General features: G+C 41.7%; 1 protein-coding gene across 1 annotated transcript in view; it reads right to left on the bottom strand.

Moving 5' to 3' along the window:
- The window catches only part of LOC145413732 (neural-cadherin-like), a 301,380-nt gene extending 297,145 nt beyond the window's left edge, over positions 1–4,235 (bottom strand). Inside the window, exon 1 of the mRNA XM_080283387.1 lies at positions 4,167–4,235. Coding sequence (XP_080139513.1) covers positions 4,167–4,200 — 34 coding nt within the window. The 5' untranslated portion in view covers positions 4,201–4,235. The remainder of the gene's footprint in view (positions 1–4,166) is intronic.
- Between the last annotated feature and the right edge of the window lie 12,519 nt (positions 4,236–16,754).

Below are 16,754 nucleotides of genomic sequence, written 5' to 3'. Positions count from 1 at the left end.
CGATTTATTTTGCTTATTACACCTTTCCGTCTTCTTCTGTGTTACTTGGATCATTCTTTCAACACCATGATCTGCTTAAATAACGTACAAAAACGATATTAGTCAGCCGTATGAAAAAAAAAAAAAAAAAATCGGTCAGGAAGAGGTCTCTGGGAGCTTCCTTAACAGGTAAGAGTACGAGCCCTAGTCTACATTAACCTCTTCACTACGAAAGGTCTTTCCAGGGCTGATTAAACACACACACACACACACACACACACACACACACACACACACACACACACACACACACACACACACACACACACACACACACACACACACACACACACACACACACACACACACACACACACACCAGGCAGAAGCAAGAATGAATTTTAAAAAGGCGCCAACTTACAATAGGATTAAAATAATGACCCATTTTTTATCTTTTATTATTTACATCACATCCATGTTAATTATTTCTCATTAATGCATCGCGTCTCATTATTTACATCCAGCCGGTAATTAGATAGTGTCTCATTTATCGACATATTTTTTTCTATCCTGTGCCTGTTTTATGCCTCTCTTCCGTTGTCAACATCCCGTTCCGTTATTAAGGCCTGTTTTTTTTCCTGTATCTTCTCTTCCCGTCATTGGCGTTCAGCACGATATCGCCATTCCTCCCTTTAGTACCATCCCTTTTCACCATTCATCCCGTTAGTGCCATCCCTTATCATCATTCCTCCCTTTAGTACCATCCGTTATCACCTTGCCTCCCGTTATTAGCATCACTTCCGTTACGTGTCTTCATCTACTCACAACTACTCTCCTGTTACTCGTCTTCCTTTATCAACATTCCTTCCGTTATCTCTGTCACACACCCCTCTTATCAGCATCCCCCCCCCCTCCTTCCCCTACTACTTCTGCGCGCCTCGTCCCTACTCATCAGCGACCGGCGAGGAAGTTAGGGGCACATTTTATTGGCGTGAGGCACATAAAGGTAAAATTGTGCCAGAATAACTTTGAATTACTGTGAGTCGGCTTTTTACTGCCCCCTGCAACCTGATTCTGAGAGGCGCTGGAACACCGTAATCTCTACTCCGCGCTCTCTCTCTCTCTCTCTCTCTCTCTCTCTCTCTCATCACGCTCACGAGTTCCAGAAGTGCCAAAAAAAATCAAATTACTGTAAGCCAACTTTTTAATGTCTTCCACAACTTGATTTGGGCTTTTTTTTCTCTTTCTTCTTTTTCGTACCTGCCCCACAAGACGCCAGGAATATGAGAGTAACGCCAGCATATCTTGTAGTAGTAGTAGTAGTTGTTGTTGTTGTTGTTGTTGTTGTTGGTGGTGGTGGTGGTGGTGGTGGTGGTGGTCTTCTTCTTCTTCTTCTTCTTCTTCTCTCTCTCTCTCTCTCTCTCTCTCTCTCTCTCTCTCATTGTATTTATGAGCCGAAGTTTAGGCATATAACTCGAAATTACGCTGAGGTAGCCAACTTTTTAACACATAAGTCAACTAGATACTGCAAGGCATCTGAATACTCTCTTCACTTATTATTCATTTCACCTTTATCTCCCTTCCAGTCTCTCCTCCCCCTCATTACGGCATTTCTTACATACTGACAAGCATCCCAGCATCGCACTGTTAATGGCTGTGTAAGAGTGTAAGGGAAGGAGTTTAAGTATATAAGTAAGTAAATAAGTAAAGAACCGAGCTTTGTGAATTATTATTTTTTCGAACGGTTTTAAGCCATTTTTAGCCAGACTTGAAGGAATGCTAAGGGTTAAAGGTCATTGAGAATTATAGGACAAAGGTCAAGACGACATGGCAAGGTTAGCTTAAACAAATCTGATCCGATTTGGAGTAATTTCTCTCAGATTCTTACCTCTCAGACCAAATGCACAAAAACCTAAAATGAGAGCAGCAAAATGAAAACGAAATGAGAGTTACCGTAGATTCCAGTGAACGTCGTCACTTGGGCTGGTTTACAAGAGTCCGGAGTGAGATGGAATATATTAATGAGGCTATTCGCTGTTCATCACTAATCCCTCCCCTTCCCTAAGTCCTGTGTAATTGTATGACTTAAGTGGCGGTGCATTATTCCTTGCACTCTCTATCCCCCTTCACGTCTCCCCTCCTTCCTCATTCTCTGCATCCCGCATATATAACTCCCTTTTCACTTCTGCCTCTTTCCTTCCCTCTACTTCTCTCCCCTTTTTCCCGCCCTCCTTCTCTTGACCTCCTCTTCCTTTCACTAATTCGCTCTTCCCTCCCCCTTCCTTCCTCGACCCCATCCCAACCTTTCCCCTCTCCTTCTCCCGCTTTCCCATCCCTTCATCCTCTCCTTTCCTTCCCTTTCTTTCACGTCTCTCCATTTCACTCCTTGTTTCTCCCACTCCCTTTTTGCTCTCTTCGTTCCCCTTTCTTCCCCTTTCCCTCCTCCCTCACCATCATTTCCTTCCCCCAACCCTCCCTCCTCGAGCACTCGTCCTTCCCCTCCCCCCCTCTCTCTCTCTCTCTCTCTCTCTCTCTCCTTCCCCTGTCCCCCCCCCCACCCGCCCTCAAGCAGTGGGAGTGGTGGTGGTATTAGATGAGCGTGGTAAGTGAGAAACATGGTGCAGGAGCCGCCAATAATGCTGTATACACGATTGCCCTCGACCGCACCACGCCCTCCTAATCCTCTTATGCCCCCAACACACACACACACACACACATACAGTACACACACACACACACACACACACACACACACACACACACACACACACACACACACACACACACACACACACACACACACACACACACACACACAGCACAGAACCCCTCCTAAAACATAATAAGAGCTTAACCCCTAAAGGGATTTTTATTCCATGCAACCTACCACCATTCAATTTTCTTTCTTCTGCTAAAGGGAAACCTCTTGCAGGAAAGGTGTTTGTGAAGGCAACGTCTAACCCCACCAGTTCAATAAATAAATAAATAAGTAAATAAAAAAAAAATCTGAATCTGAAGGAAATCGTCTATTGGTGGCAAGAACAGAATGTAAAGACGCCTTAGTAGTGTCAAGGTTGTTTTTTTATTTCTCTAATTTTTCGGACTGTATGGAGAGAGAGAGAGAGAGAGAGAGAGAGAGAGAGAGAGAGAGAGAGAGATTAAAACTTGAGGGAAGAAAATTAACTGAAGCTCTCTCTCTCTTTTGTTTCTTCTCGTACCCAATTTATCCACATGGGTGACTCCCGACTAACAAGGGAAATACCCAGACATTCCTTCACGGTACGATTCGCAGCATCCGGCTCCCTATTTTTCACTCCTAGGTTACGAAGGGACTAGGGAAAATTTTGCTCCAAAATTCGCGGTTAGCCCGGGAACTGAACAAGGGATGTCATAGGCCCTTCTGCACCATAAGTGGGTGCCTGTGGTGTTGGAATATAGTAATGAAAATACCTGGAAAATGACCGCGTGGACTGAAGCACCATTCCAGCTTCTGCCCCACTGTTTATGCAGTGTTTTGTCACTCTGCTTCGAAACGGATGAGTAGATTGCTCAGACACCACAGGTACCCATTGATCATGTGGAAGAACCTCTGGTTGTAAGCTGCTTCCATAACATAACTTACAAGGATAGCATGCTGAATGTTGTGAGACCTGCCATCAGTTTTCAAGGAAGGAAAGGGCAGAGGAGCGATTTGATGATGAGGAAGTAAATTTCAGAAGGAACAACTTTAGGGACTTTACCTTGCATGCGTGGGTATTATTTTATGGGTGGGACACAGCCAGAAAACATATACATTGGTAACTGACGGGGAAAACATTGGACAAATATTTCCCCCAAATACTACACGCAACCGTCTATTTACTAATCCAAGTCCATATTTTAGTTGTAAAACCTCAGTGCCTAGGGTGATAATACTCTCAGTCATCAGGAAGTACTGAGCAATATGTCTTGACTTTCCAGTGCCGTGAAATTGTTCGAATGAAAGAATTATACCCATGTGCTGAAACTGTCTTATTTTGAGGATTACAACCATTTAGGTTCAACGTGGCTTCTCATTAGGCATTGGTATTTCATTTGTGTGTGTGTGTGTGTGTGTGTGTGTGTGTGTGTGTGTGTGTGTGTGTGTGTGTGTGTGTGTGTAATTCTTCCATTGCTGAACATGACGTATAGAAACATAGTGTACTCACCAATGGGGCCGTTCTCCTGCACCTCGCCGAACATGGTGGTGTTGGGGAAGACCGGTGGGTTGTCGTTGATGTCCTTCACCAGCAGCGTCACCGTCGTCTCCACCAGGTGCACCCTCCCACCACGACTCCCCAGACCCCTCCCCCCGGGCCACTCAGCGCGACTGGCCGTGGTGGCGTTCCAGTGTTCACCCCCAAACACACTCACGTCCTCGCAGCTACCTCGACCGGTTTCAGAGTCCCCGTTCTCGGTTTCGTAGTCGCCAGGGGAAAACCGGCTGTTGAGAATAGCAGGGACGTCTCTGGGAACTCGTAACTTGGCTTTCTGGATCGAACTGGAATGCCCCTGGGGTGGGAGGGTACTGGTGGTGTTGGTGTCTGGTATGTTGTCTAGGTCTTTGCTTTCTTCCAGGGACGGTAAACTGCTTTCTGGATTACTGTTTCCTGGCATTTCAGTCTTTGATTCAGATATTCTTTGTTCTCCGTCGACCAACCTCCTTGATTTCTCATTTGATTTCTGGGTGGCTAACTCTTTCAGATTCCTTAAACTAGTTTCCAGTTCGTATTCTGTTAATGTCACGTTATCTATCAGACTTGAAGTATTAGGAGTTAAATGAGATACTAAGTCATACTTCATGTCAGGTAAAGACCTGTTGGCTTTTAAATCAGGCGGGATAGATATCCGATGTTTTCTTCTTTTGCTGAATATCGGCGTAATATTCGTGTTAGAAATTCTGGTGTATAACAGAGAAGAGTTGTGTACCATTTGCCCAGGGCTCGACAAAAGAGGGTCCTTAATTCTCCTGAACCGTGATTTTAATACCGGTTGGAGTGAACTGGCTACCCTATTTCCCTCATTCACCCCAGGATCATTGGACATTGCGTTATGTTTTACTGTCACGATCTGGTTATGATTCAGCACTCGTATTCTACCCAGGGATTTGTTCACTTTTGAATTATTCTCATCAGTCACCGTAAATCTGTTGGTTAAATTTCTTTGGTAAGATGCGGAATTTTGATCATACTGCACCTCAGATTCACTAGCCTGTCCTTCTTGTCTTTCAGTTCCTTTGCTTTCACTTCCTTTATTACTTGTCTTGGAATCGATATGCTCCTCCCTGTCCTCTCGCCTATTCACCTCAGTCGCACCTCTATTTCCCTGCTCAGCTGAGGCACCGGATTCTGTCCCCTTGTGTAGGTGACTGAATACGTCCGGCGTGTGGACTCCTGGCGCCCCCTCGTCTCTTCTCAACCCCGAAACGAAATTCGAGGGGGAATGGGTTTCACTTAGATCTGTATGTCGTTTAATAGAGTCAGTTTCGTCGGGTTTTTTTATATACTTAGTAGGCATGACAACATTCTGATTGCGTGGCATTTCTGGGGTACTCTTATCCTCCTCGTCCTCTGTAGTTGAGAGTGTAGGTTCCTTTTCGGCCGCCCTCTGCATCCTTACAGCATCTACCCTCGATCCTCTCTCCTCTGCAAGAATCTGGGGCATATAACTCCTACTTCTGTCTTCCTTCTCTGCAGTTGTCTGAAGTGTGGGGTCTTTGTTGGGCACCCTCTGTTTCCTCACGTCTGCCGTTCTTGCTTCTCGCTTCGCCGTTTCTTTCCCCTCTGTTAGTATAATTCTCCTTTTCCATGCTCTTTCTTTCCTCTCAGCCTCATCTTCATGGTGCCCTGCATGCCTGTGTACCCTGGGCCTGGCCCCTGTCATAAGGTCCAGCTCGGGAGGCCAAGGATCCTGGCCATCCCTCACCTGAATCTTCACCCTCCACACCTCCTTCCCTCGTGGTGGGTCTCGGTCCAGCGCCTGTCAAGTGGGGAAAAAAAAAAAAGGGTAAATTAAGTACAACTGCTTCTTCATACAGCCTTCTCTTTACATCCATTCTAAGCGAACGACATCTAAACACTTTCCTCATTCCTCCAAAAACCTTTCCTACTTCATTCATTCTAAACTACACCTCTACATCTATTCCACCATCTACAGTGACAGGCGATGCTGAATACTTAAAACACTGCCTCCTCAAGCAACACACCATTCAAAACTGCATTCCTCCTCCTACCATCTAGAAACAGATCATTATCTCCTTTAGTGTTAGAGGCCTTTCCTAAGTTGAATAACATCGTCTGGGGATAATGAGAATAAAATGAAAATGACTTACTCGTGGCCAAAAGAATTAATGCTCTCTCTCTCTCTCTCTCTCATCCATTTCAACCCCTTGTTCCCTCACCTCTATCCCCCTTCTCCCCATCCCGACTTCATTCAGTATTCATCTTCCTCTACTCTACACCTGTTCAATCACCCTTGATTTAATTAGTCACCCTCGCCCCTCCCTTGATCTAATTAGTCACCTTCGCCTCAGCAGCCATCACCCACCCAACCCTCCCCCCACCCCTTCACCCTATTCCCAGATCTTATCCATTCACCCGCTTCCTACCTTCTCCTCACTCTCTCACTCTTCTCTTCACCTTCTCTTTAATTCTCCTCACATTTACTTCATTCCTCACTCTCTTCACACCCTCTCCTCACCTTCAACTCAGCCTCTAATCCTACTTACTTACCCTCTCATCATCTTCTCCCCTCGCTTTCCTCTCTCTCTCCTCACGCTCTCTTGTCTTCCTCACCTCCTCAGCTCTCCACACTCCCTCCTAACCCTCCATCACTTTCTCAGCTCTCTGCATCCTCTGTTCACTTTCCTTTCACCCTCTCCTCATCCCCACGGCTCTGCACATCTATCCACCCTCTCTTTACCGATTCACTCTCTCCTCATTTTCTCACTCTCTGTTACTCTCCATTCCACCCCTTCATCTCCTCCCCTTCTCTCTTTTCCTATTCCCTGACTTTCATCATCCTGTTAGCCGGACACACTTTGCTCTCAGTTTTTCCCCATCCCCTCCTCAGTTTTCCTTACCACTTCAGCTTTTCATGCATCCATCATCTCTTCACCTATTCATCCTTTTCTCATGTCTCACCCATTCTCCCTCTCTTCTCCCTTGCACCCTCTCCTAACTGCCACTCCTTTTTCCCTCTTCGCACAGTCTTCTCAATCTCCTCGCCAATATTATCCTCTCGTCACTCAGTCTCCTCACCTACTTCTCGCCCTCTACACACCCTTCCTGCAAGCTCTCCTCACTCTCTCCAACCTCTCTCCTTACACCGTGCAGCCTGACACCCTTCCTCCTTATACCCCGCACTCTCACTCACTCACCCTCTGCTATACAAGGTCCCCCGTCTCCGGTACAAGACTCAGTGATGAAGTAGGCGCCCTCAAGCTCCCCACACCGCTCACTGTATCCTCACTCTCTCTCCTCCTTCCCTTCACTTTATCCTCACCCTCTCTTCATCTGACCCATCCTCTCAGTTTTCTCTCATTCATTTTCTCCTCACCTTTCATCATCTTCGTAGCTTTCACCATTCTCTCACCCTCTCCTCACCCTTCCCCCTCCCTGTCCTCTCGCGTTGCTCCCTTATTACCCTATCATCACCCTCTCCCCAGCCCTCGCCTCACCCTCTGCTGTATTAGGTCACCGGTGCGAGGGTCTATGGTGAAGTAGGCGTCCTCTGGGGAATATCCGTCCACACCGTCCCCGCTCAGGGTGTAGTGCAGCCCTAACTGGTCCTGGCGGTCTCGATCGCTGGCCTCAACCTGGGGAATAACACGCAAATTGGCAAAAATAATGACGTATGTGGGGTTAAAAGGAGAGATAACGGGGTAGATAATAGGGCTCATAACGTGACTGATAAGGAATTGGTCCCGTTGGTCTGTCATTACTTTCAACCTGGAGATAAGAACAAGAAAAATAATGACGTAGGAGTAATTATGGCCGTTAATGAATGCCCAGAGTGAACAGATAGAGCCAGTCTATTAATGGGTAATACGTAGACGCCTTAATCCGGTAATTAGTGGACAAATTGGGAAAAACAGGGTGGAAATTAGGATCGAAAACTTGCAGTGAGGGTGAAAATTGGCAGTCTCACCCCTTTATGTTCACTCGCAGCTGAACAAAATCATCTGGCGTTAGCTGGCATAAAATACTGGAGTTAGGTCAGTTATGAGAGACTTGATAGAAACGTTATTAACACTGGCTTCTCTCTCTCTCTCTCTCTCTCTCTCAGCTGAATATATTTGTCTGGAGTTGGAATAGAATACTAGAGACTTGTCCCGATCATAAGAATGGTAAGGAAAGACGGCGATTATGAGGGTCGTATTTTGAATGGCTTTTGGGCTTTGGCAACGTTTAATTCTCCACATTTTACCTCATTATCCTCGTGTATGTTAGTGATACAAACTAAGTCGATATGAAATCGATTTACGCAATATGCAGATGAGTGTCAGGGTGTGGTAAGCAAAATAAATCGCTAAGGAAGAGGTGCTACAAGGTCTCCAGTGTCATCTAGGCTGCGGCCCTGAGAGTAATAGTAAACAAATGAATAGAGCAATAACGTCCATGTGATGCTGCCTGTCATGGTGGACAAATACTACAAAATGGAAAGCAAATTAACACTACACTTACGATTTGTTTACGTGTTATCAAGGGAAGATAAGGATTTGTTATTTGTATATTGTTAGGCGTATGAGCAGTGAACGATCTCATCATTGTATTAGCTGCAAAGACTCACATACACTGTCGTATACGCATGAACTGAAATACTGGCAAGAACAATATTTTTCAGGAACGAACGAAGAAATATTTGCAAGAAGGAAGCGGCATGACAGCCCGGAAACAATTTATATTGATGTGAATGATAGCGGTTACTTGAAAATTTTGTTTCTGTAAATAATTATCCTTTTTTGGTATAGTTATAAACCATTACAAACGTTTCCTGGTAACACGAAAATAATTGGCAAACAGATCAATGAATAACGAAAATGGAAATCCTGCGATCACAAATTTAGCCTAGTAACATTTTTTTTTTTTTTTCATTTTCATGCATAGAAATTAGCATGTATATTATGGTTTGAATAACCTACATTATCATCAACAGATGGGCTTTTCAAGTAATAAGGTAAAGTAGTCATTTTATTCCTAATTGTTATCATCATTTCCCTTTCCGACCATACCAGTGTCTCTGAAGCAAAAATATTACCACTTATACTAGAGCCAGTGTTAGCTGAAACATCAGTCAGTAGTAATAAATACACGCTGTACTGATGAATAATGACTGACTGTGCTCATTTCCGTTTTCTTTGAATTTCCCTCCTTCCCTCGACAATACTTTTCACTCCTTTTTTTTTCTTTCTCCTTCCCTTTCCCTCAATCTAATAACTAATTTCGCCAATAAATTTGTTAAATTGCCATCAGATTTGTTATCACTACTTTATCTTTACGCAAGGCCATTAACCCTCTTAGAACCCTCTAGTCAACAGTTTTTGGGGTAAACTGGCGAACACTGAAACACGATAATCATGAAGGAATCAAAGTGGAGGTAATCAGGGTATTATTTTAATGTATATATAATAGAAAGTAGATTCTGAACTCATAATGTAAATAATATATATATATTTTATCAATAACTTTGTTGAAATTTGTGTATCTTAAGAAATATCGTGTACGTAGATAATATTTTTGCGTTTATCCACTTCTAAGGCTTTGTCGGAAGTACCAACATTTTGGAATGCAATGAAATGCTTTGTTTTCTTATTATTCAATCTTTTGGTGGCTTAGTCGATGTATGCTTGAAACAGTTTTATATAAATGATAAATAAACAACTGTGATTGAAACAAAAAAGAGGATACAGTATTAGTGTAGATGATTTAGTCACCAAACACGCAGCAGAACGGTTGGTATGCTTGTTAATGTCTCCGCGCGTGTTGTGTTGATCGTCGGAGGTGTCTCTGAGTATCTGGGAAAGTAAGAACAAATTTTATCTAACAGTAGTGGTGTGTGTGACTCCTGATGATACAGTGCTACAGGGAGGGCTGAGTGATGCTTTTGGACGACAGGCTAAAGGACTGAAGAAGGGTGGTCCAGGAAGTTGGGATAAAAGCCTTGGACACATATCGTCGGCGTCATCGAGTCAGGTGATTTAAATTTTTACATGAACTCCTTTGTATCAGATAATGTGCAGTCAGATGATACATTGCAAGTTAAATGTTAAGAAGAGTGACGCACGGATTCTAGCTTTTTTATAGACCTACCTTAAGGAAAATTATTTTAGTACTAGATACATCTCAGGTGATAAACATTTGATTTTCGATCAAAAAGTGTTGGAGAACAAAGGAAGTATACCTACTTAGTGATATTACAGACAGCCGCCTGAACGCCCCTGATAACTTGTTTACTGCCTATCCCGCAGACTGGACACGACGTCAGCACAGCAAAACAAACTCACATGTATATAATTTAAAACCATAAATAGCAGTGGAAGCCTATCTGGAAGCGGTGAAACCTAGCGGGGGAGGGGCTTCGCCTCTCAGACCCCCCAATGATTATAACCTATCTAACCAAGTGCAAACTAAAATGTGCATCACGTAAAACGTGCGCCAAAACAGTACGGTATCGTGCGTTAAGAGCGTTCATCACACGACCTTTGTGATGGTGAAGGTATGTGCAGTCATAAAGCAAATCTTAATATACATCACACAGGAAACATATCATTAAAACATGATACAGGTAAGTAAAACAGTGCTCGGCGATTCAGTGAAATCACTTCATAATCCGTAAAATGTAAGGTATGCGCAGTATTACGTATAATAACGGAACTCCCTATTTACTTATATTTTTATAAACCAACATTAAAAAATAAAAAAATTAGACGATAATCTATAAAAAATAACAAAGGATCCTATCAATACTTCATTCCAATTGGAAATTTGGAAATAGGGCGTCACTGATTAAGGTATTTTATTATTGCGAATATAATTGAAATGCCTCGTTCGTTATTGAAATTTGTAGGATTATACCATATACTGTATGTTAGACTGAATGAGAGATTGGTAAAAATAAATAGTTCTTATATTTTTACTGTCTCTAGACGACTTTATTTAACGATAGCTTAGGAGTGACTTTTTGACCAGGAGGGATTAGATATAATCTTCAGCGGCCCCTTAACTACTATATGGTTCTCCGGAGCAGAGAAAATTCGCTTGGAGGTAGCAAAATACATGAATATTGTTGTTGCAACATTTTTTTTTTTTTTTTCTTTTTACGTTTCCAACTTTGGGCCTAGGCTTAACAGCTCCAGTCCTGTTGTCCAGCGGTCTCCTAGTTATATGCTGCCACCTTCCCATGTCACCCACAGGATTCATTATAATGAAAGCGTTAATATTTGAGGATTTTAAGGTTCTAATTCAGAACAGGACGCATAAGGCAAGGAGAATTAGTTGTATTTTACTCATAGCCATGTATTTTTTATTTATATATTTTTTTTACTTGGCCAAGATTTTCGCCTTTTGAAGGTTATTTTCCCTTGACAGTGACAAGATAATAGCATGGCTCTAAATCCATTCCTTAGCACTTCTTCGTTACTAGGATCGCATTCTAATTTTAATCATTTCTTACAACTCAGCTTTCAAGAGGGACAGACGCCAATTTTAGGCCAATTTAGAGTAAAGTGAATGCAGTTGTTGTAGGTCTACGCTTGAGATATGAAGGTGGTAAAACGGATACTTATGATAATTGAGGCCCATCTCCATTTAACAGTGTATTCAGGAAGGATTCATTAACGTAGGAAAGCTAGATGTTGATGTGTCAGATAGGTTATGCTGTTGAAGTCTGGGAACATCTTAGTTCTTGATATTGTTTCATGGTACATTGCCAATACTCAGTGGTGGTGAAGGACTTGTTTGATATCCTGTATTTGTTGGATATAATAGCAGGCTAATTGTATAAATGGAGGATACATAGCCTATATGAGTTTACATTAGTTGTACCATCAGAAGTACGATGGAAAATCATCATTGTCGTCGTCGTCGTTAATGATATATTTCATCAAACTTGTTTAAGTTTTTGTATTGCGTACGAGTATGTTTTCCAGTACATATTAGGGTATGCTTTATGCCACATTAAAACGTTCGCTTCAGGCATTTCCAGTACGTTCTGAAAGCTTGTGACAATAATACTCAGCCTGAAAGGATTCCACAGAATCGAAGTTTTCCACCTCCTGCTCTTGGGAATAGTTGCCTCCTCAGAATAAGTTTTTTTTTCTTCTTCTTTTCCAGTAGAGTGAATTGTTCAAAAGGATGAATTATACGCAAATACCGATAGGTATAGAAGTGTGTAACTTTTTGCGAAAGTACCTACAGCGGGACAAAACTACGGTATTGTATCCTCTGAGAAAAACAGCATTATTGTATGTGGGTAAAATAAAATTCTGAAAACTCTTACCGTAATATATATTAAAATACAAATTAATCTTGGGGAAACTGCAAAAAGAAGTGGGGCAAAACTTCTTTCACAGAGGAAATGGTTTAAACTTCTTTCGCACCAAACCCTGTGTGAAAATCTCTTGTTACCTGCAGGAAGGAAGGATAAAAAATATAAGGGAAAAAAGTTTTATAATAGATGATTTTTTAAATATCAGAAAGTAAGTTTGGGAGGGTATAAGAATTTAGCATAATCTCCGTGGGATGATAAGGACGGCGTAGGAAGGATAATTGGTAAGGATGGAAGGAGGGAGAAAGGAGAGGAAGGAATACGAGGTGATGAAGGAAAATCGAAAAGAATGGAGATAGAGAGGGAAAGGAGAGGGGAGTATGACGAAGAGACGGAATGGAAAGGAAAAGGAGGAAGGGAAAAAAGGAATAGGGGAAGGAGAAGGGAAAAGTAGATGAGAGGAGGGAAAAGAAAGGAAGAGAGAGAGAAAAAAGCAAATAGGCGGTAATGGAAAGTAGGTGAGAGGAGGGAAAAGAAAGGAGAGAGAGAAAAAAAGCAAATAGGCGGTAATGGAAAGTATTCAGAGAAGTGGGAAGAGAAAACTGCATGACACTTGAAAGAAGATAGAAAGGAGTGGAAAGGGAATATATTTAAAAGGAAAGGAAGAGGAGAAAAGGATGGGATAGAGGAGGCACGATGAGCAGGGGGGAATGAAAAAGAAGAGAATAGCCTATAGGCAAGAGGAAGATTTGTGACAATGAAAGGGAAACGGAATAGTAAGGAGAGAGAGAGAGATCATGGTGTGGAAAGGTATAAAGTGAATGAAAGAGTGAAGATAATTATAAGAAGGGTATAGAACGTATGAAAGTGGGACAAGGCAAAGCAACGTTGGAAGAAAATAGAGAACATTAGAAAATTTATAAAAGCAGGTAGCTAAGTCAGAAGATGGTAGGGAAAAGTACAAACAATAATATACTTTTTGAAGTAAGGAAGAAGCGGTGAAATTAAAAGGAAAGGGAGTTTGTAAAAGTTGCCCAAAGAGAAGTTTCGGAGGAGTAAGAGAGGGTCAGGAGGAATATGCGATGCACGAAGTAAGGAGCATGAAACGTTTATGAGGGAAGAATTAGAGGATAGGGGTGAGGAGAAAAGAAGGTAGGAAAGAAACTAGGAGGAAGCAAGAGGAGAACCGGGAATAAACTGAGGAAGAGTTTTTTTTTTTTTTCTTTTTTTTTTCTTCGACAAGGGCTACGTAATTTCCAAACCACTCTTAATGGGTTAGGTTTCCCCATCATTTATTAGGGTTTTGCAGAAAGTGTTTTCTGGATCTAGACTCTGTAATTCTATCCGGATCGGTCCCAAAAGTTAATCGATTGTTCCCTGGGGCATTGCATATTTACCCACCAAATTTGGTCCAGATCTCTCTTTTAGTTTTTGAGTAATCCTGCTGACAGACAAACAACTTTCACTCATCGGCCCTGAAAGTTTGATTGTTCCCTGGGACATGGGCTATCTGCCCACCATATTTGGTCCAAATACAATATCTCTTAGTTTTTGAGTACCGGTATTCCTGCTAACAGACAGACAAATAGACAAACGAACAAGGTTGACAACATACTCTCCTTGCTGGAGAGAGTTAAGAAGAGCAAGCGATGAAGGAATACAAAAAAAGAAGCGAGAAATGATGTGAAGAGAAACCAGAAAATAAGGAGAAAAAGATGATTAATTAGAAGGTAGACTAATAAAAGAGCAAACTACAATGCGCCGATAGAGCGCATACCTCCGCCAATGCCACTGGCATTTAAAAGAATCCGGATCCACTTCAAAATTTAATCAGTTCTTTCTTGGTCCATGGCCCAGTTTTCCACAATATTTCATTGAAATTCATTGAGAACTTTTGGAAACAGCTGCTGTGCGGAATGCTCCGGATTCGGATCCGCCCCCAAATTAAATCATTTCTTCTTTGGCCAATGGCTCATCCTTCCACAAAATTTGATCGAAATCCGTTCACAACTTTTTGGGTAATCCCGGATCCAGATCCGCCCCCAAATTTAATCAATTTTTTCTTGGTCCATAGCCCACCTTTCTACAAAATTTCATTAAAAACCATTGAGAACTCTTGGCCATATTGTGCGGGATATTCCGAATCCGGATCCGGCCCAAAATTTAATAATTTCTTCCTTGGCCCATGGCCTACCCTTCGACAAAATTTAATGAAAATCCGTTCGAAACTTTTTGAGTAATCCAGCTAACAGACAAACAAACAGACAAACCAGCGCTGGGTAAAACATAACCTTGGCGGAAGTAATAATGGTACATCTAAAAGGAAGGAAGGAAAGCAGACATCGATGAATTACAAATAATATGGAGAAAGGAGATTGAGGAAGAGAACCAAGAATAAAATAAGGAAGATGAGTATGAGAAGAATAAGGTAAAAGCATGAAGAAACAAAGGCAGGAGAGCTGGCAAAGATGAAATACAAATGTGAAGGAAATTTGGAGCATGAGAGCCGAGAATAAAGCGAAGTGATATTAAGAACAGTAGGATAAGAACAAATAAGAACAGTTTATTGGAAAAAGGAGGATTGAGAGCAGACGACGAAGAAGTACAAAAAATAAAAAGGAGATGAAAAAGCTGGGAGAAGAAGAGCACATAATAAAGTAATGCATAGTGAGAGAGAGAGAGAGAGAGAGAAGTAAGGAAGCGAGTAAGGAATAGACCAACGAAGAGGCGTGTGATAAGACAAATAGAGGAAGGAAGACCAAAAATAATTATGGGTAACTCATAATCTGGGAGGAACCTAATATTTTCACCGTAATGTGAATGTGATAATGCTCGTTCCTTATCTTTATCAACCGTTAATGGCTCTGGTAATGGCAGACTTGGTAATGCACGTAGATAATTTAGTGTATATATTCTTATATATATATATATATATATATATATATATATATATATATATATATATATGTGTGTGTGTGTGTGTGTGTGTGTGTATATAATTGCATCTATGTGTGTGTGTGTGCTTTATAACAGAGTTAACCGGCATTCTTAACCTTTCATGACACTTAGTTTTTTTTTTCTTATAACGCAATGTGTCACGTTATCTCGAAATGATAAGATCTTGATGTAGGTCTTCTTTTAGTTTTTTTCTGAGGTAGCTAGCGTTATTTTTCAGACTGCAGGCGTGTACCGTACTTCATAGTAATATAAATCTTCAATTTTTGTTCCTTCCTGTTTGTATTCATTTAATTTTCTTTTTCTTGCATCCTTTCTTTTCGTTTAATGGTTATATCTGCCTGATTACATTTATTAAGCACTCAGTTTTTCCCTCCTCCTCTCTCTGCTTCCTCGTATGAAATATCTGTGGGTGATACCTGCTTCAGTTCATGTGTCGTCTGATGCAGCCGTGGCTTATTTATATGTTTATTATTTATGCATTGTAAGTACCTGTAGCCATAGTGTGTCTTTATATCAGTTCAAGCTTTATAAATGAAATACTGGTAGATAGACATACTATACACACTGTAGATAGGCTAGGTAGATAGATAGGCCGATAGATGCATATATACAGATATAGATAAACACAGCAGGCCTAACTACCGTAGGTTGATAGATTGGTCGATCGAGATTCAGTTAAATAATAAAGTACAGGGACAAGGTGAGAGAGAACCGACAAATATAAAGACAGGCACATGGATTTCTAGACAGACACTTTTGGTAACGGGGGTCACTGCGCGTAATGAAAATTAAGGTTGCACTGTAACCCTAACGATGACCTATTTTCCTGAAATCTTGTTAGGTTTGCCATGTGCAGTCCGTTAACCCTCCCACCAAAGTTGGGCAGAATCGGAGAGAAACGATGCGTTATGTTTGGCCTGAACGATTAGCAATGGGTCGGAACTATTCCTCGGCGGCCATGAGACCGGCCTTGATATAACGAGCAGTTTCTATCCGTTTGCAGTTAGTTTTGATGAGGTGTTGAGGGGGAGCTCATGACAGTGTCCGTATTTTTATCACACTGTAGGCTATTAAAGACGAAGGTTACAGTACATACCCGGTAATGAAGAAAAACTTTCCGAGTAGTCTTAACGTTTGATCTATTGTCCTCAAACTTTGTACGGTCCGTTAACGTAGGCGTATTCTCCAAATCTGATTAGAATTGGAGAAGAACAAAATCATTTTAGCATGACTGGGCGGAAACAATTCTTACGGCAGCGTGAGAATAGTTTCGGCCATATTTTTACAAGTTTTTATATAATTTTAATAAAATT

Source organism: Coenobita brevimanus, chromosome 97 (assembly GCF_032717465.1).
Source record: "Coenobita brevimanus isolate Jiangsu-jjx chromosome 97, ASM3271746v2, whole genome shotgun sequence".
Taxonomy (NCBI): domain Eukaryota; kingdom Metazoa; phylum Arthropoda; class Malacostraca; order Decapoda; family Coenobitidae; genus Coenobita; species Coenobita brevimanus.
The sequence above is the reverse complement of the archived record's forward strand: the minus strand, read 5'-3'. Positions and strand labels throughout refer to the sequence as shown.